Source organism: Betta splendens, chromosome 13 (assembly GCF_900634795.4).
Source record: "Betta splendens chromosome 13, fBetSpl5.4, whole genome shotgun sequence".
In the NCBI taxonomy this organism is placed as follows: domain Eukaryota; kingdom Metazoa; phylum Chordata; class Actinopteri; order Anabantiformes; family Osphronemidae; genus Betta; species Betta splendens.
In genome coordinates this window covers 9,234,045-9,256,417 of record NC_040893.2, presented here as the reverse complement: position 1 = coordinate 9,256,417, position 22,373 = coordinate 9,234,045, and the positions used below count along the sequence as shown (strand labels likewise).

The window sequence follows — 22,373 nt, the reverse complement described above, 5'->3', positions numbered from 1 at the left end:
CAGCTTGACCGCATGTGGCCTTCACTACAAGTCAGACGCTGCGTCGCGCTTGTAGCACAAGCCCTTCCATCAGTGGCCTATAAACAGAGCGGGAACAATGGAGACAATGGCAGTAAGGAGCACTGAGCCTTGATGTACAGTGTCTCTACACTTGCTTGGAGCCTGGCGCCATATGTGCAGAAGCCGTGGCCTCCTGAACACAAAAGCTTCACCACGCGTCGGGATGCGTCGTCTCTTATTCCCCTGACACCGTCCCCGGCTCCCTGAATCCTTGCTGGGTCTGACCGCTGACCCCTGGCAAGTGGCCAAACACTCCCTCTATGTGTCATGTAAGTCAGACTTGTTGAATAACGCACCTCTGCTCCCTGCCACCAAAAGCCAGCCAGGCACTTATGCCAGAGTTCCTACAATATACTGATAAGTTTGCAGCAGCACATGGATCAGCATGCACTTTGTCTTTTCTACTTTCACTTTATCTCTCTTATTACATAAGTACTATATCTTAGAACATAATTACAATAGTTTTTATTTGTTCTTGGTGTGTGAGGAAGCCTGATACATGGACAAGAACAGAACAGAGTGTGCAAATATTAATGGGACTAAAATTAGATTTAATATTGGATGTAAACTATGTAAAGAGAAAATAATGGAAACTCTGCATCCACAGCATATATTACTGAGAATAACATAGGTGTCAGATGAAGCAACATAAATCTCTCTGTAAGGAAATAAAAGATGTAACTAACAATTAGTTCTTAACAATCTACAAAAGGACCGTGATTATGACATGCAGTGTCATGTCAGCAGACAAGTTAATCACACTATAGATTACTAGTTGTATGAAATGTACTGTAAAGTGATGCTGGGCAATCATCATCCAGATACATAATGATCCTTTCCAACCCCTTAACATGGTATTTACTGCGTCTGTCCAACAGGCGTTTGTGAGCGTTCTCTCTCCAGCACAGGTGTCTGTTTGCTCAGTGGCGCAGGTGACTGAACGCAACCCCTCCCTCCTCCTCCTCCTCCTCCTCCTCCGGTCGTCTGCCGGTGACAGGCGGCGCTTTCACCGCGCCGCTCCAAACCTCCGGCTGCGCTCACGTCCAGACGCTCGTTTAGAGGCGGCAGCAGTAGTCAGGTGTTACTGATGGCCAACATAATTAACACATCGGTTACAATATAGCAGCGTTCCGCGGTTGTAACGGCCCCGATTGACGAGGTGGCGTTTGAATGAGCTGTTTGGTCATGGATCGACTGGATGAATGGAGACGGAGCCAGGAGTTTTACTACGACTACGGGGCGGTGGAAATGGGCCTGACAGATTACCAGGACCCCAGTGAACTTCTGGCTACGCTCAAACAAAAGGAGGAAGAGGTTATTTTGGCAGCGCGGCTGGGAAACGCGTTGCTCCTGGAAAACCGTCGGCTGAAAGAGCAGAGCGAAAAACTTCACGAACAGTACGCAGGCGAGCTGGAGGTAAGACTGCGGGCTTTTGTTGAAGACAAGGCGTCTGTTGTCCTGTTAATGTTGACAAGAGGTGGGATAGAGTTACGTGAACTAGAGAAGAACTGTAATAATGCTTTAAACGAACACATCTTCAAAACGGCGTCTAACCGCGCAAATGGAGAGTAACTGTTGGTAAAACCCCGTTTAGATCATTATTATTAGACTTTGTACTTCGTTGGTATTTACTTCAATAAATAATAAACTAAAGACAATGCAGTGGGATGAAGGTCTGTTTATAAGTAAATAAATGGAAAATCTACTGAGTTGACCAGATATGGACAAACAGGCAGAAACGCTGGTTCTACTTCGGGTTGTTGTGATACTAAACCTTGTGTTGTTGTTGTGCTGTCCTTGTGATGCCTTCTGTATTTTTCCAGCTTAAGATGCAAGTGTGTTGACATAACTGTCAGGATGTTAAACCTCTGACTCACTGAACCATGGGCTGTTAAACTTTAGTACAAGAAGAGAAGCAGCGATCTCGGGGCTGATTAACGAAACGTGGACACAGCAACTCCTCAGTCCAACATTAATGTTGAGCATGGGTTGAAAAAGTGCTTCAGACTCCTGTTTCGATGCTTCAGTGGTTATGATTCATCTCAAGGAGAGTGGAGTGTGACTAAGGACAAAACAGGCTTTGTATCAAACTAATTGATACAAAGATGTGACAAAACATTTCTCTAGCAGTATATTTATATATATTTTACCATCATATAAACCATATTAATTATCAAGAGGGCTTAAAGAGATTCACTGGTGCTTCATCTCACTCTGATTCCTTCTAAAGCAGTGTAGTCTAGTACAGCTCTCCAGTATACTGATGATGCTTTGTTGAGAATAGTGCCTGGCTCCCAGGTTGTACTGATTTTACTGTCCTGACCCTCAGGAGCTGGAGCAAGGCAGGTATGAGCTGCGGCTGAAGCTGGAGGGCTGCCAGACCCAGTGGGAGAGCCAGGTGGGGGACCTGGAGAGGGATGTGAGGGAGCTGAGCGCCCGAGTGGAGCAGCTCACCCGGGCGCTCGGCGAGGCCCAACGGGACCGGAGCCGGGCGGAGCTGGAGCACGGCGAGCAGGCGCAGCGGCTCAGGGAGGAGCTGAACACCGTGAGTCCAGCGACAGCGTCCGCCCGCACGTGTGTTTGTTGCTTAGTTATTATTCTTCTCATGAACCTGAGGGGAGCACCCCCCCCCCCCCCTCCAGCTGCGATAACCAACCGAGCAGCAGTGAAACAAACACCTGCTGCGGATCACATCCGATAAGACTGCCTGTCACCCAATCCCCACAGTGAAACTGGCTGGACAAAGTAAACCACACGGGTATCGGCGTGACTCAGTCTAATCAGTTCTAGAGTGAGGCCGGACTCTCTCTCTGTTTAGAAAAAGGCCACGAGGAAAGGCCGACTGTACAAACACGGGTTTTTATTACGCCCAATATTTGGTCTGACGAGCGGCAACAGAAGCAGAGTCGGTGAATCGGCCGCGAACAGAAGCAAACGACCCGTGCCGGTGCTGAGCAGGCTGGAAACGATATGTAAACAAGAGGGGGAGTGAAGGTTAATGCCGTGGTCTGAATTTTTGATGGAGGACGGGGGGGAGGAAAGTTTAGACTAGGGCTGGTTTCACATTACTGAGTTTGGGAAACTGCTCAGTCTGTGATAACGGAGAGTGGAATCATGAAGCAGAAATGCAAAACATGTCCCAATTCCATCTTTGAGCTCGTCCAGATTTTTACGATTTTGTTACAATTTATGGAATGATTAATTTGTTAGTTTAGTGATTAACTGTGCTTAACTGATTAAAAACATGAAGTCCCCTTAAATATGATTATTTAAGTTGGCTCAAGCTTCTGACTCAAACTTGGGATCTTCCTTGTTTGGTCCCTAGGAAACGGTGCAAGGCGTAAACACACTAGTGACACATTTTACAGCCTCTTGTCACATACTTTATCATTTATATCGCGACTTTGATTTTATCAGAGTAACCTTAAATACTTTCAACAGAAAAAGCTGACACAGTTTTGCTCTTGCTATTTGTGAAGCGCTGTGTTGTTTATTAGAGCTGTAATAGTTATTAGCGCTGGAATATTTCATTAGTCAACAACCGACCTGAGCTCAGGAAGTTAAACATTTAATTGAAGTTAAAGGTGAATCTAAACGGCAGCAGGCGCCCTCCCACAAGTCAAGGTCCACAGAATAAGGAACCACGAACGCCTCTGCCCCGTCTGCGGCCGTGCTAAATGGGCCAAGACTGTGGAAAAGTCCCGCGAAGTGCAGGAAAAAGTCAATTTAGATGAAAGGTGATCTCTGTGTTCGGGCTCTGTGAGAAGGAGGAAACGGGGGAAATGTTTGGCCGTCAGTGGCCCGGACGCTGGTGGGAGAAAGCAGAGAGCAGAGGGAGTGAGGGGTCGAAGAAGCTCCATGTCTGACGCGTGTTTACCAGGGAAAGGTGCCACTGCTGCTGGAGGGTGTGCGCCGCTGCCTGCTGCGGTGAGTGTGTTTGTACAGGCGCTCCCACCGTTATGACTGGGAACAGGGTATTTTGATCTGTGTCCTAATCTGCGATTAATTATGTTATTATTGTCGAGTGGGTGAAGTATTCACTAGATTAAATGTCTAAAAGTAATCGAACGTACCTGGAAGCAAGTTGTAATTGGAGTCCAGTCGAAGTCTGTGCTGACTTATTTCTGTTACGCAGTGTGAGTTGACATAATGGAGCGCCGGCGGGTTGCGCCGGCTTTGAAACGCTCTGTCTCTTAATTGTGCAACTGGAGCGCGACAGGAATCTGGATGTCGACAGGCCCACAGAAACCCGAGATGCCGAGGACGTCCATGCGCTCTGATGTGAGAGGAAAGACTCGCTGGGACTCTCCTGCCGCATTGAAGCGTTTGTCACATGTGCCAAATCAGTCACATGCTGAGTGTCTAAACAATAGCTGGAGTCCAGGAAAGCATTGTTGAGCTCGCAGGGAGTGTCAGGTGATGTCAGCTCTTTGAGTTTGCTTCGTTTCAAAGGCTGTTTTTAATTGAAATATCTACTCCACTCAGTGTAAATGTTTTCCCAACCAGCTCTACATGAAAATATTTACTGTGTTCAGAATTAATCTGAGGGAAAGAGGAGGAGGTTATGACTGATGTTGATTTAAGAAAATGCTTCATAGCTTAATGTTATCAGCGTAGTTGAAATATAAACATTGGAGGAGAAAGGGAGGGCTTAATTACAGCGGGATAAGCTGGAAGTGCCGATAACGGCAGGTTTGTTTCTTCCATAGAATCTTTTTACCAGTTCGTCCCCAAAGATAAGTCGATGACATGAATTAAAAGATGCCGACGAAGGATTTCACTGCGGCCTCTCCTGAAACCTGAATCTCGCGTAGGTTTCTTCACGTCTGCGTCCGGGTTAACGCATGTGTAACTCCAGCCCTTTTATTGGACGACCGTGACAAAGCCCTCGCTGTGAGTTTCCGTTATCCCGGAGGACGACGCCCACTTTGGGGCCGACCTCCGTGACCTCTGCCCTCTCTGCTCGGCTCGCAGATAAAAGGAGGAGGCGTTACACGCTGGACACAGATAGCCGTCTTTCATTCGTGGGCTTTGATGTTGGCGCTCATACGCGCGCATCGCATCATCCCAGGGGAAAACCATCCTTTCTGTGCGCTCCCTCAGGGGACGGGTCGCGTAGATGCCCCGGCGTTGGGGCCGCGGCGTTGGGGCCCCGCGTCTTTATGTCTCTACCAAATGGAGCGTCCTCCTGGTTTGCTGGCTCTCAGCGGGTTGCTGGATGAGCCTCCGCCCCCCCCTTCTCCAAATCATAATGTGCCTGCATGCAATGTTTTGTTTTTCTCCATCGGTGCATGCCTCACTGTCAGACACACGCATTTCCCACTAATTTTAACCCACAGGCAGGCCTCACATCCACTGTACACTCCTAAAAAGACACACACAGACACAGACGAGCCGTCCGGTCTCCGTGGCCAAGTTTACCCTCCACCACATTGTTGTGTGACGTCACCGACGGCACCAAGATGCCCCCTGCCCCATCTGCCGAGACTGGCCTTTTATCTTCCATTATGTGGCGATGATGGAACCTGACAGGGGCCCAACAAACTGCTGAGTCAGAGGAACTGAGGGTCCCAGACCAGGACAGGGGGGTGCCAGGGGGCTGATCTGTCCTGAAACCCCTGTTTGTTTTTCCACAAATTAAAATACTGTCTTCTTCCCCAAACTGCACATATCTCGTTTCTCCACCAATTGTAAATGCCCCTTTCCTTCTTTCCCTCGGTGTGTGCAGGCCATGGAGGTGGAGAGGGCTATGTCCAGCGAGCTGCAGGCTCTGAAGCAGGAGCTGCAGCTGAAAGGAGGCCAGAAGCCTGAGGACGAGGAGGTGCTCAGTGCCATGAGGGAGCAGGTAACAAAGTGCACCAAGCTAAAGCTAATCCCAAAGCCATTTGAATAAAATGTCTTCATTGTGAGTCCACAGAAATACAGTGAACGTGTTTTATGAGTTACATGGTTTCATTTGATTCTCTGCCAAATGTTTTGGCTGTTCCTGTCAGTGATGAGGAAAAGGTTTGCCTCAGGTTTGTTTTGGTTCAGGTTTTTCAGGGTTACTTCCAATTGAAATTAAATAAGACTGAGTTATAATGACAGGAAGTATGTGCTTCATTCTCCAACAGTTTTCTTCTTTTTTTCTGGCACAACCATATAAAATTAAGAATTATATGTAATATTACAGATAACAGCATTGATGAATTGAGGTATGTTTGAAAGAGATAACTCTTTGGGCGTATTAAACGGGTTTGTGCACATGTTTTTGTTTTCTCTAGGTTTTACGGCTCACCCAGAAGGAGCAGATGCTGGAGGAGCGCTTGGCCAGCGTGTATAAGGAAAACGCTGAGCTTAGAGCGAGTTTGGCTTCTTTGCACTCGCGTCTGGCCCTGCACGACCAACTCGACCAGCAGCACAGCCAGCAGGTGCTCACACACACACACACACACACACACACACACACACACACACACACACACACACACACACTGCAAGCTCGTGCTGAAAGCACACTCTCAGTTCAAAGTAAACACACGCTGATAAGTCTCCATTGTAGCCACAGGCTGCACTAAACTGCTCATTGCCACTGGTGTATAAATAAAAGGGCCTTTTATTATGAAAGGATTTTTTTAACCTGCGTGGCTTCAGCAGGATCGTAGAAAGCCTGATACCCGTCAATGTGGTTTTCTCAGCAGTCTTGGATTCCTGTCACATTCTTTTCGTTTCACATTGGCCAGAAGGCTGGAATCTGGTGCGTCAGCATTTCTCTCGCACTGTATGTTGACACTGTCTTGTGACAGCTGTTTTAAAGTTGTACCTGAAAATAGCATAAGAAACGGCTGCGATTATAGAACAAAAATAAGAGACAACAAACAGGTGGTCCAGGTGCAAGTCCAGAGTTTGTAAATTACAAAAATGTGTGCAACTGAATGGAATTCAGGTGGATAATATCTATATTTATGCAAAGATTAGTATTGTTGCAGTATCTTAATCAGTTTTATTTGTTATTGACTCAGGCTCTACTGTATAGTTACATGTCCCTGTGCTTCCAGCTGGCCGAGGCGTGGCAGGAAGTGGAGGTGGCCCGCGAGCGATCGCAGGAGCTGCAGACCCAGGTGGAGGCGCTTCAGGAGGAGGTCTCGGTCCAAGAAGGAGCCAGGAGCCACGGAAATGCATCTCTGCTGTCAGAGCTGGAGAGCAGCTTGGAGGCGGAGGCGCTCGGAGTCAGCAGAGATGAGGTAGAGGAGATCACGGGAACACAGTCGGACTGTCTGTGGTACCAGAATTAGGATCAGCCGGGTTTATCTGAACGTACTGGAGAAGCTGTCTGTGCTGTGCAGGAGGAGCAATCTGGACATTTTGTGCCAGGCAGTCCTTGACTGTTACACACTGTGAGAAGGTGTGAAGGTTGTGATTTCTAAAATGAAATCTCCACAAAGACATATTAGATAAAGACGGTTGCGCAAGACATTTGGGTTCTGTCCAGGATGAGATAACAGGCGGGCGAGGAACTGCTCTCCTCTGCTCACTCCGCCGATGTCGGCTGCTATTATTTTGTTCCAGCAGGAAAACGCTGTGTATAACTGCGCTCATGACTCATTCACATATTTCCTGTTTGTCATGGCCACACTGTGGGAAGGTTTTCTCGCTTTGATGGTTTCGGCGCATGCTTACAGCTGCGTGTGAAACCATTAGAATTAATTACTGGTAATTCATTCTCTGTCCAAATTAATCTTTGCGGGAATATTTATCACTCAAGGAAGCGATGAATGAACGAAGCAATGCCCGCCATTCTCGCACTGTAGTTATATAACCCGTGTAGGACTCACAGCTGATGAGGAAATACGACGACGTCATCATTACTGTAACCTGTATCAATTTCCCCCCGTTTGATGTTGTCCGATTAGATAACGCAAGAAATGGGCTCCATCCTTCAGCTACTGCTGCCGCTGACACAGGGAGTGAGCAGCCCGGGTCCGTCTGAGGTGCTGGATCCGCAGCAGGACCTGCAGGCCGTGATGCAGCGGCTCAAGGGAGTGGCCCAAGCCCTGGCACAGGCCTCCAGCTCCAAGGTGAGTCAAGTCACCAAGGGAGCGAGTGCTGCAGAGAGGAAATGCAATAAGACTGTGGCTTCTGTTTCATTTTATGTTTGTTATATATGAATATGATATTATACCTTTTGTAGCTCAGACAGCACCCCGCTCACAGTTATTCACATATGACCAATCCTGTGGCAAGTCGTATCTTTACTCGGTCGACCAGACCTGTATCATGTATTTACCACTGTAACTAAATATTTGAGCCCAACTGCTCTCCCCCATTGGGGCACCACACAAATAGGCCAACGCCACAGTAGCTCTTTTTCATTTCGCTGTAACGCTGTTAAACACATGGGGTGACACCTGATCTTTTTAATGTCTCTGTCCCAGGAGCTGAATCCGGCTTTTGTCAACGGGATGGTTGATCTGTGTGGGAATCCGACCGTAGCGCAGGAGCTGAGAGATCAGGTAACGCGGTGATGAACAGACCCGCCTGTCAGGGCGGAAGGCACCTGTAGCGGCCCATTATTTCTGCATTTCACAGTATTCACGCTGACTTCGTGGCTGTCTATAAATCATCTCCATGCCTATGTAATGTACAGAGTCTGTGAACTACAAATGCATTTTACCAGACACATTCTCAGACGCATTGAAAAACAGATTAAAATTTTAAAACTGTAAAGAGGTTAATTTTGTTGCTGTGTTTGTTTGCTGTTGTTTACAGAACATTCAGCTGCAACAGGAAAATGCAGAGCTGAGGCAGAACCTGCAGAATGTGCAGGAACAAGGTGCAGTTGTGCAACAGGCCATCAGAGTCCGAGATGAAGCCATAGCCAAGTGAGAAGCCACTACAATAAGCAAATTATCAATCAGATATAATCATTTTTAGTATTCTGTGATGTAATAATGCAATCATTTTGAAACATGTTGGGCTTTATCACAAACAAAATAATATGACTTTGTAGGAAAAACCTGATGGAGGCTGAGCTGGTGAGGAGTAAGAATGACATGATGTGCCTGAACAACCAGTTATTAGAGGCCATCCAGCGTAAACTGGAGCTGTCACAGGAGCTGGAGGCCTGGCAGGTGGGGACCGTTTATCTCTGTTGCAGTCAATTCCCTTCACATCCAGTTGGTACATGTCATTTACACCAACTGTACAATGTCACAGCAGCTTTTACTTGTTATATCACCAGAGAGGGGAAGGATGCGTCTCAGTTAACTCTGTTTTATACAAAACGTATGATTTTTTTTTATTAGAAAGTTTGAATTATCCACTCCCATACACAGACTGGTATAAAAGCATAGATACTACAGAAAAACAGCTGTATAGTATAGATCAAGTACAGCAGCAGAGAAGATAAGCATTAAGTACACAAGCTTCTGCCTATAATTAGTTAGTGAGGAGTGATTCTGGCTCCACACAAGCTACCAGACTGACTGTCTACTCCACCTTTCCTCAGGATGACATCCAGGTCGTCATTAACCAGCAGCTCAAGTCCCAGCAGCAGTCAGAGCACCCTCAGAAGAAGCCCGTCACCAACGGCATGTCGTTGTTCCACAAGCAGGGCAGGATGTCCTCCACCTGGACACGGCAAACCTTCTCCTCCCCGTGGAACTCGGGCACTAATCAGGACAAAACCCAGTCCCTGTGGAGAGACTGGTTAAGAAGGGGCAAAGGAGCACAGTATGGTAAATAGTGGACAATGATACCGATCACCTGGCTGCTGAGGATGCCATGAACCAGACGAAGTACAGTGTAGTGCATCAGAGCCATGAAGACTCTCCTGATGCGGTGATGAACAACAGACCCAGTGTGGACGAAACACATTACGTTGAGCGTCTGACCCCTCTTCAGGTCTAAACTGTGACTTCCTGGAATAATAGTGTTTTCACTCAAGCAAATCTTATGTGATTCAGTCTGTAAATAGTGTGCCTTATTTTGTAATATTGGTGTTAATGTGATGTCTTGATATCTGAGACCTTATACAGTATGACACAGTTGATGTAGAATGTATTTTTTCAGATTATTTAACTTCACAGATCAAAGGGAAGTTGGTTGTAAGACGTTTTGCTAAAAGGCTAAAGAAAATGTGTAAGTAAAGAATATGAAGCACTGTATGTCTTCATGTAGACAGAAAATATGTTATTTTTTTTTTGTTACCATCTAAGTATATTCTCTGAACAATGACACAGCTGTTTCAGCGATTAACAGACTTCTGTATGTGTTAGTTCAGTGTGACTCAGTGTTTAATATTAATTCTTAATATTAAAAAACGTGACTTGCCAATTCTGGAGATACTGCTGGACGATTTCATAAAAATACCTGTAAATTCTTTGATGTTTTTGACTGTTGCTGTTCAACGACCAGGAGAGTCGGGCAACTGCTTGATAAACAGTTTAGAGCCACGACTGTTCTCTAATAAAGCTAGTGGAGCCTAACCTGCCTTGTACTGTAACTGCATCTGTTTAACGCGTTGGAAAAGGAACCATGAGCGCCAGCACAGACTGAGAACACAACATCCGCAAAAATATGAAGTAACCTCGAACTGGATACTGTTGCCTGCTGCTGCCCCCTGCTGGTGATAAAGAGGCACTGGAGCCTCTAGTAAAAAGCGAGAGTTGCAAATCATAATTTAGACACGTTCTAGTTTTAAAAAGATAAACAAAACCTTTGTTCTGTTTAGTTTATTTAATACATCTAAATATATTATGTCAGAGCCCAACATTATAAGTTCATTAAGAGAGTAATTAGGAGAGTAATTTGCTTAAACTGTTTTAGTTACGCAACATTAATGGTGATAACGTTGATTATTTCCAACATTGCCCGTAGATCTAGCAATAGTTTAACCATGAATCGCTTTAATAATTCTGTATAATAATTCTTATGCATGTTTAAACGTTCGCGTAATGCTGCTATACAGTAATGTTTTTTGTTTGTTTGTTTTATGTGTTGTATCTTTATTATCTGTTGTTTGTTAAGATTGTATTAAATATATAAAAAATATAGATAGGTTACTCCGAACGTCAGACGCCCCGTCTCATTTTGATGACGTTGCAATTTCTATTTACCGAGGAGCTGTCACTGGTTTCATACAAGCGATTTTTCTAATCAACAACACGTAAATCTCGCCGTCAAACAGGTACGACAGCGCTGCTTATTGTTCGTAGACACTGTATGGACTCATATAACGCACGATGCGTACAACAGTTTGTACAAAGCAACGCGCAAATCGAGTCGTGGTGACCCCGTGTCATCTTAGCTTGCTGTTCGACACGCTATCCACATAGCTATCCTACTAGCTAGCTAGCTAGCCTCCTGCTAGCCAGCAGCAATGACTACCTAAAGCTGCGCCTGTGTATGAAATTGCTTAACAGCTGCCCCCTCCTTTTCAATATGTGGTCCACCATAAAGTAACTGCGCGACTTATTACTGCAGACTGAACCGTTCCAAGGTTCGGGTGAGCAGACGCTAATGACAGTCCTGTTTGTGTTTACGGATGTGTGTTCAGCTGTACGTCAACGTGGTTTGAGCGATCACCAGTTTTCTGGAGTAGACGGAAAATGTTTCATACCTACAGAACTGGTCTCCTCCACTGTTTACCCCGTGATGTCTTACGCACATTGCTGATCTGTTGACACTTACAGATAGCTGCCTGTCTGAAAAAGAAGCATTGCTGATTATATAATATCGATGCCAAGTACCTTTATTTCATAAAATACGTTTCATAATAGGTAACAACACTTAAGAGCACTTGCCAGAAAACAAAAAAATCCCCTTCAGCAGGAGACAGGCTGCTTTGTTCACACATTGTTTACAAGGCGTACTAAAAATATGAGAACCTGAGCTTGAACTATGAGGAAGCACAGGTTAAACTTAATGACCAAAAGTCCCTACTTCGTCATTATTGACGTAGTAAAACTTTTCAACATGCCACAGGCATTTGTTTAGATCTGATTGGTGAGGATGCACGAGGCATTTGCTTCAGGGGGGAGTTATTGTCTGCTCCATATGTTCCATGAGTTTGTGACAATGGTTTGAAACTCTGGCATTCAAGACATTTCCTGCAGTGCATTCGATCCTCATTAATGATGATGCCAGGTTGATCTGGACATATCGGCATTCTTAAAACACGAAAGTAAACAAACTGGTTAAACAAGCAGTCAGCAAACAATATTTCAAGTAACAGAAGGAAATGATGGAAATTTTTTTTAATAAGGTCACAGTCACTAGTTTTTTATTGGGTTACTGTCACTGGATCCGGTGACATGCTGCGGGTGTGTTCCTATTGATCCCTTAGGTGGGGATCTTGCATGGAGTGAGTGTTGAGCCCCAGTGAGATGACTGACCAGGGCAACAACAACCAGAACATCTCCTGCAACCCTTTCGCTGCCCTCTTCAGCTCATTGGCTGATGCCAAACAGTTCGCATCAGGCCAGAAGCCCGAACAAAAATCTGCTGAACCACCGCGTGAGTATCAGAACATCCTCTTGACATCTTCAAAATCCCTATTAACAAATTTCTGTACAATTCTCAGTTCTCAAGAAGCATGTGCATGTTCCTGCTTCGTGTAAGTAATACCACCATCTGCTTTAAATTAATCCCCATATTTATTCTTTAATCTGGTTTCACAGTGGAGGAGTCAGGCGAGAGCCAGTCAGAGTCGGAGAACTCTGTATCAGACAGCGTCGACGACAATGACGACTCCGTGGCAGAGATCAGCCGCTCCTTCCGGTCCCGGCAGGAGCTGTGTGAACAGCTTAATGTCAATCACATGATTCAGCGAATATTTCTTATCACTCTAGACAACAGTAAGTAACGAAAGAAAGATCACAGAACTTTAGTCTTTCACTTCAACAAAACCTATGGAACATAAGCTGCCTTTTAGAACCTTTTAGTGGGATGACCCAGTGCCTCCATTATACTGTGCACTTCCATATATCAATTAGACTGGGATAAAAAAACTTCTCTGCAAATGGCTGTACAAAAAAATTACCACCTCTAAGATTTTATTAAAGTTAAATCAGAAGGATCTATTGAAGCATTCTTTATTAGACAGTATTGTAATAGTCTTAGTCTTGGTGTAGATGAAGCCAATAATAGAAGGAAGGAAAAGGCAGGGATGAATCAACACATTATGCTGATGATATAATCGTCTGTCTCACATCACCAAAATGTTCATTATCTAAAATGATCAAAAGAAAGTGTTACAAAATATTTGTCACTATAAAATGTAATAAATTAAATTAAATGAAAAACATTTTATATTATTATTATTATTATTATTATTATTATTATTATTATTATTATTATTATTAGTAGTAGTAGTAGTAGTAGTAGTAGTAGTAGTAGTAGTAGTAGTAGTAGCAGCAGTAGCAGTAGTAGTACTAAAAGTCTAGTAGTAAAAAAAATCTACAGTAGATGACTAATGAGAAAAGGATCTAAACCGTAATCTGGTAGTAATCTGAAATTACTACCAGATAGAATCTTTTGTATTGGCAAGTTTTAAAACTATTACTACTAGGGAAGATGAAAAGGCTTATCTGTGGTTTACAGCCACCCGTGAATGAAAAAAATCCACCAGGGAGAGTAACACAGATCACAAGCCTCTCATTAACTAGAAAGCAGCTATGACTCACTGTCGAGGATACACTGACAAACCAAACCCACAACTATGAAATTCCTGGTTTCCAAAACTAGGATTCTAGACAAACAGATAAATATTATGACTCAAATGCAAACAAAGACTAGACACACCAAAGAAATGTAAGGCTTTAAGATCCATGTGCCAAATTAACAGCAGGACCACCCCAACTCAGCTCAACTAAAACCATCTCTCCTCACGTCCTGAACCCTTCCTGATTTTCCCGTTTATCGCTTTCATTCTTTTTGCTTGTGTACTTTTGGTTGAAGTCTTAAAAAAATGATGATTATGATGAGTGATGTAAAATGTTTTTTATGTGGTACAATGATGGTGTGGAGAAAACACTGCAATGAAATATGTGAAGGGGCTGATGATAAACGTATTGGTGTGAATAAATAGCACTGGTGTTCTCGGTGGTGTTGGATGTCTTTAAAGTCAAGTTTCCAGTAAGTTGCAGATGACTCACCGGCCTTCAACAACACAAAAACCCTGCCCTATCGCAAGTCTCACTGTGACTTGTCTGAGTCTTTCCACCTCTGTCACTGCTTAAAGATGAGTCACGATTTTCAAGAAGCCCACCCCCCCAACCTTCCATTTTTACACAGAACCCTTTAATGAATTCCACCACCACCTCAGTCTGGAATAAAACAGGGTAAATACACACTGTGTGTTTTATACCCTTATGTCTAGTTTATTTTCATGTCGGGCTGCTGAGTTATTCCTTGACTACAGTCGCTGCAGTGTTCATGCTCTGTTTGGTCAGAGCTGGGTTATTTTGTTGAATGTGATCTAAGCAGACTTTATTTTATAGCCCCGGTTGTCCTTGAATTCCCAGGTGACCCCAGCCTTAGGGGGGGCAATGGGATCCCCCCTCGGTGTGTGTACCTGGAGGAGATGGCTGCAGATCTGGATGGGCAGGACTGGCTGGACATGGACAACATAGAGCAGGTGACACATCCACGACCACACCTTTTGTTAAATCATCTTGATTCACAAACAAGTTAAATAACAATTATACACAGGGCATGGACGCATTTCCTTACTGGATGAATTATGGAAGAACCTAATGTAGAAAGAAGTTGAATAAATTGACTATTTTGAGTGAGTAAGCAGTAGTGGGAAATGTTTTCCATGGGCTAACTGGCATCGATGATGTGTCTTCCAGGCTCTGTTTAACCGTCTGCTGGTGCTGGAGCCAGGAAACCACCTCATCTACATGACATCATGCAGCGCAGTTAACCTGTCTGCTGACCGTGATGCTGGAGAGAAACGTGCCATCCCTTATCTTTTTGCCTGTTACCAGAGGGCCAAGGAAGAGGTGTGTAGTCTGCGGCTGTATCGCTTTAAGGCTCCTATCTTCCACAGATTATTCTTGCTAATTGGAACATAAAAATACCCCGCGCTCCTTCATAATTTAGTGACTTTCTTTATCTGCGCGCCAGGTGACAAAGGTCCCGGAGAAGTTATTGCCGTTTGCTGTTCGCTGCAAGAACCTGACAGTTTCCAATACTCAGACGGTCCTGCTCACCCCGGAGATCTACGTCAGCCAGAATGTGTACGAACAGCTTTTGGATCTGTTGCTGGACGGTTTCAATGGCGCACGTAGGTTCACGGCTGGGCCCCTCACTTTTATGTTTGTCTATACATCCTTTTTTTTTATTCCTTACAAAGTTGTTATATTTCAGAACCAGAGGAGGTGGTTGAGTTTGTAGAAGAGGCCATTGCTGGTCTGCTCTCTGACCAGGAGGTGCGTACCTTTGAGGAGGTGATAGTACCCGTCTTTGACATCTATCAGGGACGCGTCAAAGACATGGACCTGTGCCAACCACTTCTTTACTCCTACCTGGATGTTCTGCTCTATTTCAGCCACAATAAGGACATTGCCAAGGTCAGGGGACATTGTGAGACACCCAGTGCTGCTGTAACAGACCTTTTAACAATGACCATCTTTTTAAACCCAGTTATTCTTGGCTTTTGCTAGGTACTTGTGGAACACATTCAGCCCAAAGACCCAAGTAGCGGTTTGCAGTACCAGAAGAGCCTACTAGGGACAGTACTAAGTATCTCGTGCCTCTTAAAGACCCCAGGTGTGGTAGAGGGGCATGGCTATTTCCTGAATCCCTCTCGTTCCAGCGCCCAGGAGACAAAGGTGCAGGAGGCCAACATCCACCAGGTATGCAGGTCTTGTTTTGTTAGCAGAAACCCACAGACTGATTCTTCTATAAAGTTATATAAATAATGTTATTTACATCCATGTTTTTTGCTTTAGTTTATAGGCCAGTTTCATGACAAGCTGCACCAGATCTTGAAAAACTTAATGCAGCGATCAGGTGAGACTCGCCACCTCCTGCTCTTCTGGCTGGGGAACTGTCTGCAGGCCAACGCCGGCCGAGCCAAGATATGGGCCAATCAGATGCCGGAGCTCTTCTTCCAGATGTACGCTTCAGATGCGTTCTTCTTGAACCTGGGCGCTGCTCTGCTGAAGCTGTGCCAGCCATTCTGCAGGCCGTCGTCGCCCAAGCTGCTCACCTTTAACCCCACCTACGTGTCTCTAAAAGGACTGAGCGAGGAAGAGAGACACAATCGCAGTGTGCACGCAAGAGGTGAAAACAAAACAATGAGCGTCAGACATATTTCACCCTTTTTTTTAAATTCTTTGTTCCCACATTTCCGTGTAAGCAGCAGGGCAGCATCTGGTGTTTGTTTCTGCAGCAGTTTCCTAAATTCAGAAAGTTTTTACAATGGATTGCAAGTCTAGATGATCCTGTCTCTCTTTCTAGGTCTTGACAAGGAAACCTGTCTGATCCCAGTACCCCCTCAACAGCTGGTGGATTGTGCACAGTCCTACACCCTGCTGACAGAAAATCTCATCCTCACCCAACTCACCTTGCATGTCGGCTTCCATAGGTACCCGCCTTTGGTGGAATTGTGCAGTACGGTGTGCAATTTTCCTCATGCTGTTCATATTTCACTATTAACATATGTTGTCTTGTCTGTTTGCATCTGTGCTCTCAAAGACTCCACGAGCAGATGGTGAAGATGAACCAGTCTCTCCACAGGCTCCAGGTGACCTGGCAGGAGGCCCAGCGGACGAGCAACCCAATGTCAGAACAACTCCTGGAGCAATTTGAGCGTCTGATGATTGTTTACCTGTCAACCAAAGCTGCCACAACCCAGCCTGCCATGCTGCAATGCTGCCTTAACCTCCAAGCCTCCACCGCTGCGTTGCTGGTTCAGCTTGCTATGGGAAACCAGGGGCCTGAACATGTAGCACTCAGTTTTCCTCTGCCTTCCTTACAGACTACGATGCTCTGCTACATACCAGGTGGGTTGGATCAACTTCCACTGCACATTTGATACGAGTTGTCAGACTGACCCAACACTTTAGGGGAATTTGAAGCCTGTTTTCTGTTAGGTTAGTCACTTGGTATGTATTTATTCTCTAAGGTCTGTCTTTAATATGTTTGTCAGAGTTTTTCGTGGAGAACCTGGGAGACTTTTTCATTTTTCTGCGGCGATTCGCGGACAGTGTTTTGGAGACATCAGCAGAAAGCCTGGAGCAGATTCTTAACTTTATTACTGTCTACATGGGTAATGTTGACAGGTACAGTACCTAAATATGATAATAAAATGCAATGCATTTACTACATGAGTGAATTTTTTGAAGTTACATGTGCAGGTTTGCTCATTACTTCATTCCCCAACAGGATGAAGAACCCACATTTAAGAGCAAAGCTTGCTGAAGTCTTGGAGGCAGTGATGCCGCACATGGAGCCGGTAGCTCCCAGCGCTCCTCAGCCAATCGTGTTCCAACGCGAATCGGTCTTTTGCTTCTACAGTCATGCTCCTCAGCTGGCTGAGGCCCTCATCACTGTGTTTGTAGACATTGAATTCACAGGTGAAGCTGCTGTTCTTTGGTTTTGCCATGCTAGTTCTATATTTAAAGTAAAAGAAGATGAAGTGAATATAGCAAAGTAGCTATAGATTTGATTTAGTTTGGTCTTTCTCAATTTTACAGGCGATCCTCACCAGTTTGAGCAGAAATTTAACTACAGAAGACCTATGTATCCAATCCTCAAGTACATGTGGAGCAAAGACAACTATAGGGAGAGTATTAAGGTAATGAGAAACTGGTGTGTTTTATGATTTGTCCACACTAATTGAGTTTTCATAAGTTAAGCCTATTTTGAATATCTGGATATGTAGTGGCTTTATTTTATGCCTCTTAATTCTTTGCATAATGTTTCAGCATTTGGCAAGCTATGCATCTGAGAACCTGGAGGCCATGACCCCCCCCCTGTTCCTCAGGTTTCTCAACTTACTTATGAATGATGCCATCTTCTTGTTGGATGAAGCGATTCAGGTGAGGCTATGAAGCATGGTGCGTTCACCGTATAGACAAGGCAGCTTTTTCATCACATTACTATATAATGAGACTTTTAGAAATGATAAAATAACTAAATATGTACATATCTTTTCATAGTACCTAAGCAAAATCAAGATACTGCAGCTGGAGAGGGATCGAGGAGAGTGGGAAGCCCTGACCCCTGATGCCCGAAGAGAGAAGGAGTCAAGCTTGCAGATGTTTGGACAGCTGGGCCGCTTCCACAACATTATGTCTAACGAGACTATCGGCACACTGGCCTTCCTCACCTCAGGTCAGCCAGAAAATATTTTTACATGCCCGCTGTAGAATTGTCTTCATCCAGCTTGTAATTTCCTTGTCTTATTTTACTATATCCTGTGCAGAAATCAAGGGAATCTTTGTGCACCCCTTCCTTGCTGAGAGGATCATCTCCATGCTGAACTACTTCCTGCAACACCTTGTGGGTCCAAAGATGGGTGCCCTTAAAGTTAAGGACTTCAGTGAGTTTGACTTCAAGCCCCAGCAACTTGTTTCTGACATCTGCACGATCTACCTGAACCTGGGGTATGTGCCATGCGCTTCTACTGCAAAACATTTGTGGAAGGGTTGCAATCAAAAGAAATGATAATTAACAGATTGTGTTGATATATTTTTTTCCTTGTAATCTGTTTATTTTTGCTCTTTTATTGGTGTCCTATTCTCTGAGGGAAAAGACACATAGCACACTGCAGACTACATGCTGAGTGCAATCAGTGTAGTGGTTACCAATCTAAAAAAAAAAAAATCTGTGTCTGTCTGCTGGCAGTGACGAGGAGAATTTCTGTGGCACAGTCCCGAAAGATGGACGATCATACTCTCCCACACTGTTCTCTCAGACCGTTAGAGTACTAAAGAAGATCAACAAACCTGGGGACATGATTGTGGCTTTTGCACTTCTTGCAGATAAAATAAAGGTATTGTTTGATTTATGTATTTAAATCAATAAATTAAACAAAAAGTAGTAAATGTTGCTGCATATTATTGCTCTGCTTTAGTCTTATGCAGACAGACAGCAGCAGGAAGAGGAGACATATGCAGATGCTCCAGATGAGTTCTTGGACCCCATCATGTCCACATTGATGCTGGATCCTGTTCTTCTTCCTTCTTCTAATGTAACAGTCGACCGTTCAACCATTGCAAGGCATCTACTCAGGTTAGTTATTTGCTGAATGTAGAGTTGTATCCAGTTGACAGGATGTGTACGAATAACATTTGTGTGCATTAACAAAACATTTCTATCCCATTTGCAGTGATCAGACAGACCCTTTTAACCGCAGCCCCCTAACCATGGACCAGATCAGACCAAATGAGGAACTAAAACAGCAAATCTTACAGTGGCTGGAAAAGCACAAGCAGGAGAGGCTGCAGCTGGGACCCAGTGGCTAGCCTCCATTTCTCACAGTGACAAACTAAAACTGCTTCCCTGAATCTGATGTGCGCTGCTTCTGGACTAATCCATGTTGTATTTGCATCTGTGGATTGCTCCTGACTCCTCCGGTCTGGTTAACATTGCAATAGACTTTTCTTGCAGCCTTCAGGACAACAGTCCTGGCAAACTGTAGCTTATCAGCTAGTGACTGCTTTAAAACCCATACACACTGCATAAATACTTTGTGTGAATCAGTCATTATGCAGTCACAGCTGTGGCCAGAAGTATCAGTTTCAACAGGACTTGTTGAATGTGCTTTATGAACTCCTGACCTGACCGACTGACCAAAACAACGTTTTATACAGTAAGGTAAGTAGTTTTGTGAACTTGTGAGGCAGGACATGAATGGAGATGTTTTGATTTGACCTTAATTTTACCTTCATGGAGAATTTCATCATACTCTGCCTTTTAAATTCCTTAAACATTCTACATTTTAGCACCTTGGGTTATATTGCAAGCAACACTGTAAAAAGAAAATTGGCAGTGCATAGTAAGATTAAAATAAAACCTAATTTCATTGTGTGTGACTTTTGTTTAATGAAAATAATAGAACCCTTTTTGGAAACATTAAATTACCATCTTCAAAACAATAATTTTATTTGATTTACAGTCTATTTGACAAAAATAATGGTGCTGCAATCAAGCACTAATTAAAAACCTTATTATGGTATGTTTGTTGGACGATAATATCAAACTGTTTCAATTACTACATGTTCATAAAACAAAGGATTCTATCTAAAATGACAGAATTTATTAAAATAAATGCTCTTTTCAGGAAAATATTTAATTACTACTAAATGTAGATTACGTCAGCAACATGGCAAAAGTGTTGGTGTTGTACAGAAATTATAAAATTGTACTTGAAGTTGTTGCAGTTTTGAGTCTGCTGATAACGTGAAACACGTACGAAAATGAACACGAAATCATGTGACAAAGCAAATAAAAAGGTACAAAAAGGTAAACCTGATTCACTCACTGACATGCTGAACATCAGCTAATGGATTTCTTTTTTTCTGTTTTTGCTTCACATTGGCTCTAATCTGGGGTAAAAATAGGTAGTTTTGTGATTCTTTTTGTTTTCTACACTGCCTGTGTTTAATATTAACCTTAGGAAGGTTTCTGAACATTTGCTGATTAGTATAGCCTTCAAGGAAACTGAATAACTTACCAGGTGGACGTCTCCAGAGTCTTTCATCATAGTCTTGTGCAGCTTACAAGTCGCATTATTTTTATAATTTGCGTGCATCCTCTGCTCATAATGGTCTAACAATATTATTACTTACCATGGAAGGTTTAAACATCTTTGACAGTGTAATACTGTCTAAAGCCGTCGTCCTTGAAATGGACGCCAGTCTCACATTTTATAATTTATTTTTGCAAAAATTCTATAATAATGTTGATCAGTGGAATTGGTGCCTAAAACCAAAGCCCTTTTAGTAAATGGTGGCGAATCAGGATGTTTCATGCTCTAAAGAGTTTTTTTATTTGCAGCATATAAGAAGAATTGAAGGACGAGACATAACAAATGAACTTAAGGGTTTTAATTGAAAAAGTGTGGTTGTATAAAATGGCAAAATGTGAAAGACTTGTGGATCTGTTGGTATGCCTTCACACAGTACTGTATGTTACATATCTACCACCTGGATGATGACATTAAATTATAATGCAATAATTTTGTTGTGATTATCAACTGATTTGTACATTAAGTGTACAGTATGATTTAGAAATAAAGCTGAGCTAAATAAAGCCTTGTATACATATACTGGTAAAACGCTTTGGAAACACAGTAATTGTTGTTTTGTGGGGTTTCTAGTTTGTTTTATTCTGTCAGATTTATATGTTAATTATTCAGACTTGGCTGAGGCAGCACCTCCTACAGGTTTGCTTGTGATATTCCTGAACTCTTTGGTTTCTCCCACAACAGTTCAGTGGGGCTCAGACCTGGTGACTGAGCCAAGTCATTACAGAGAGTGGCTAATATCTACTTTCTGCTACAAAACATTTTTCCACAAATGGGAAAAATGCTTGGGCTCAATGCCTTGTTGCAAAATGCAGTGCCCCCCAATCAGTGGTCGACTGGAGAAAATGACAATATCCCTGCAGACCCACTCTTCCCATCATCAGATCCTCCTCAGATCATCAGGCTTCTACATCCATGATTCACCGGTGTTAAGCAGGCATCTTTCATCTTTTCACGAGCTCTGTGTCTGAGCCCTGTACACTATGTTCTTTGGTTAGATCCAAAGACAAACTTGGATGCACTGGTCCACAGGACTTTGTTCCAGCCATCTTAAATCCACTGTTTGTGTATCTTGGGCGACTGCAAACCTTTTTCAGATTTGCCAAACTTAGTGGTATTTTTCTTCTTGGCTACTCTGCATGTGAGACCAGCTGACCTGAGTCTTCAACACACTGTGCGTATGTAGAACAGTGTGAGGTACCCACTTCAGGGGCGGTTTCTTTTTTATTTGTGTATGTGTTCATGTTCTTGAAGTAACTACTTACCTTCTTGGACAGGTGTGTACTTGGGTCTTTTACTACATTACTATATCTGTCCTAATTGGCTCCAGTTGTAGCACGTCTCTGGATGACAATAGAACAGAAAAACTTCATTGACCCCTGAGGCGAAATTACTTTATTTTACTTAATTACCATATCATTTCTCAGAACAAGTATATTTAGTATACTGAAAATGACAGCTCAGTATTTGAAGGATAGTCAAATTGCAAATATTCTTAGTGTTTTTTTTTCAGGAATATCATTTTTTAAATTCATAAATAAAAACTGGCACAGATAATGAGCACCCTCAC

General features: G+C 43.6%; 2 protein-coding genes across 3 annotated transcripts; both read left to right on the top strand.

The window, feature by feature from the left end:
* The first annotated feature begins 994 nt into the window (after positions 1-994).
* Positions 995-10,526, top strand: si:ch211-235m3.5 (BICD family-like cargo adapter 1). The gene is made up of 10 exons (XM_029171475.3): positions 995-1,476; positions 2,390-2,605; positions 5,789-5,905; positions 6,324-6,470; positions 7,098-7,283; positions 7,953-8,117; positions 8,475-8,552; positions 8,809-8,921; positions 9,050-9,170; positions 9,548-10,526. Exons 1-10 carry the CDS (start codon positions 1,231-1,233, stop codon positions 9,782-9,784), a joined length of 1,626 nt encoding a protein of 541 aa, XP_029027308.1. The 5' UTR covers positions 995-1,230; the 3' UTR covers positions 9,785-10,526.
* Positions 10,527-11,095: 569 nt separating this feature from the next.
* ube4a (ubiquitination factor E4A (UFD2 homolog, yeast)) lies at positions 11,096-21,235 on the top strand. Of its 2 annotated transcripts, none has more exons than XM_029172005.3 (20): positions 11,096-11,227; positions 12,386-12,555; positions 12,720-12,896; positions 14,565-14,677; positions 14,895-15,047; positions 15,172-15,331; positions 15,415-15,617; positions 15,711-15,902; positions 15,999-16,332; positions 16,510-16,636; positions 16,747-17,054; positions 17,201-17,333; positions 17,437-17,627; positions 17,748-17,848; positions 17,979-18,092; positions 18,213-18,387; positions 18,479-18,659; positions 18,901-19,048; positions 19,130-19,287; positions 19,385-21,235. In XM_029172005.3, exons 2-20 carry the CDS (start codon positions 12,426-12,428, stop codon positions 19,518-19,520), a joined length of 3,234 nt encoding a protein of 1,077 aa, XP_029027838.1. In that variant the 5' UTR covers positions 11,096-11,227; positions 12,386-12,425; the 3' UTR covers positions 19,521-21,235. The 2 variants fall into 2 exon arrangements, with proteins under 2 accessions (XP_029027838.1, XP_055369940.1); XM_055513965.1 differs by lacking the exon at positions 11,096-11,227 and adding an exon at positions 11,525-11,545.
* The last annotated feature ends 1,138 nt before the right edge of the window (positions 21,236-22,373 follow it).

Coding starts and splice junctions, on each gene's coding strand:
- si:ch211-235m3.5 (XM_029171475.3), top strand. CDS start 1,231: ATGAGCTGTTTGGTCATGGATCGACTGGATGAATGGAGACGGAGCCAG. Junction 7,284..7,952: donor TCGGAGTCAGCAGAGATGAG/GTAGAGGAGATC, acceptor TTGTCCGATTAG/ATAACGCAAGAAATGGGCTC. Junction 8,118..8,474: donor CACAGGCCTCCAGCTCCAAG/GTGAGTCAAGTC, acceptor TCTCTGTCCCAG/GAGCTGAATCCGGCTTTTGT.
- ube4a (XM_029172005.3), top strand. CDS start 12,426: ATGACTGACCAGGGCAACAACAACCAGAACATCTCCTGCAACCCTTTC. Junction 17,849..17,978: donor ACTATAGGGAGAGTATTAAG/GTAATGAGAAAC, acceptor ATAATGTTTCAG/CATTTGGCAAGCTATGCATC. Junction 18,388..18,478: donor ACTGGCCTTCCTCACCTCAG/GTCAGCCAGAAA, acceptor TATCCTGTGCAG/AAATCAAGGGAATCTTTGTG.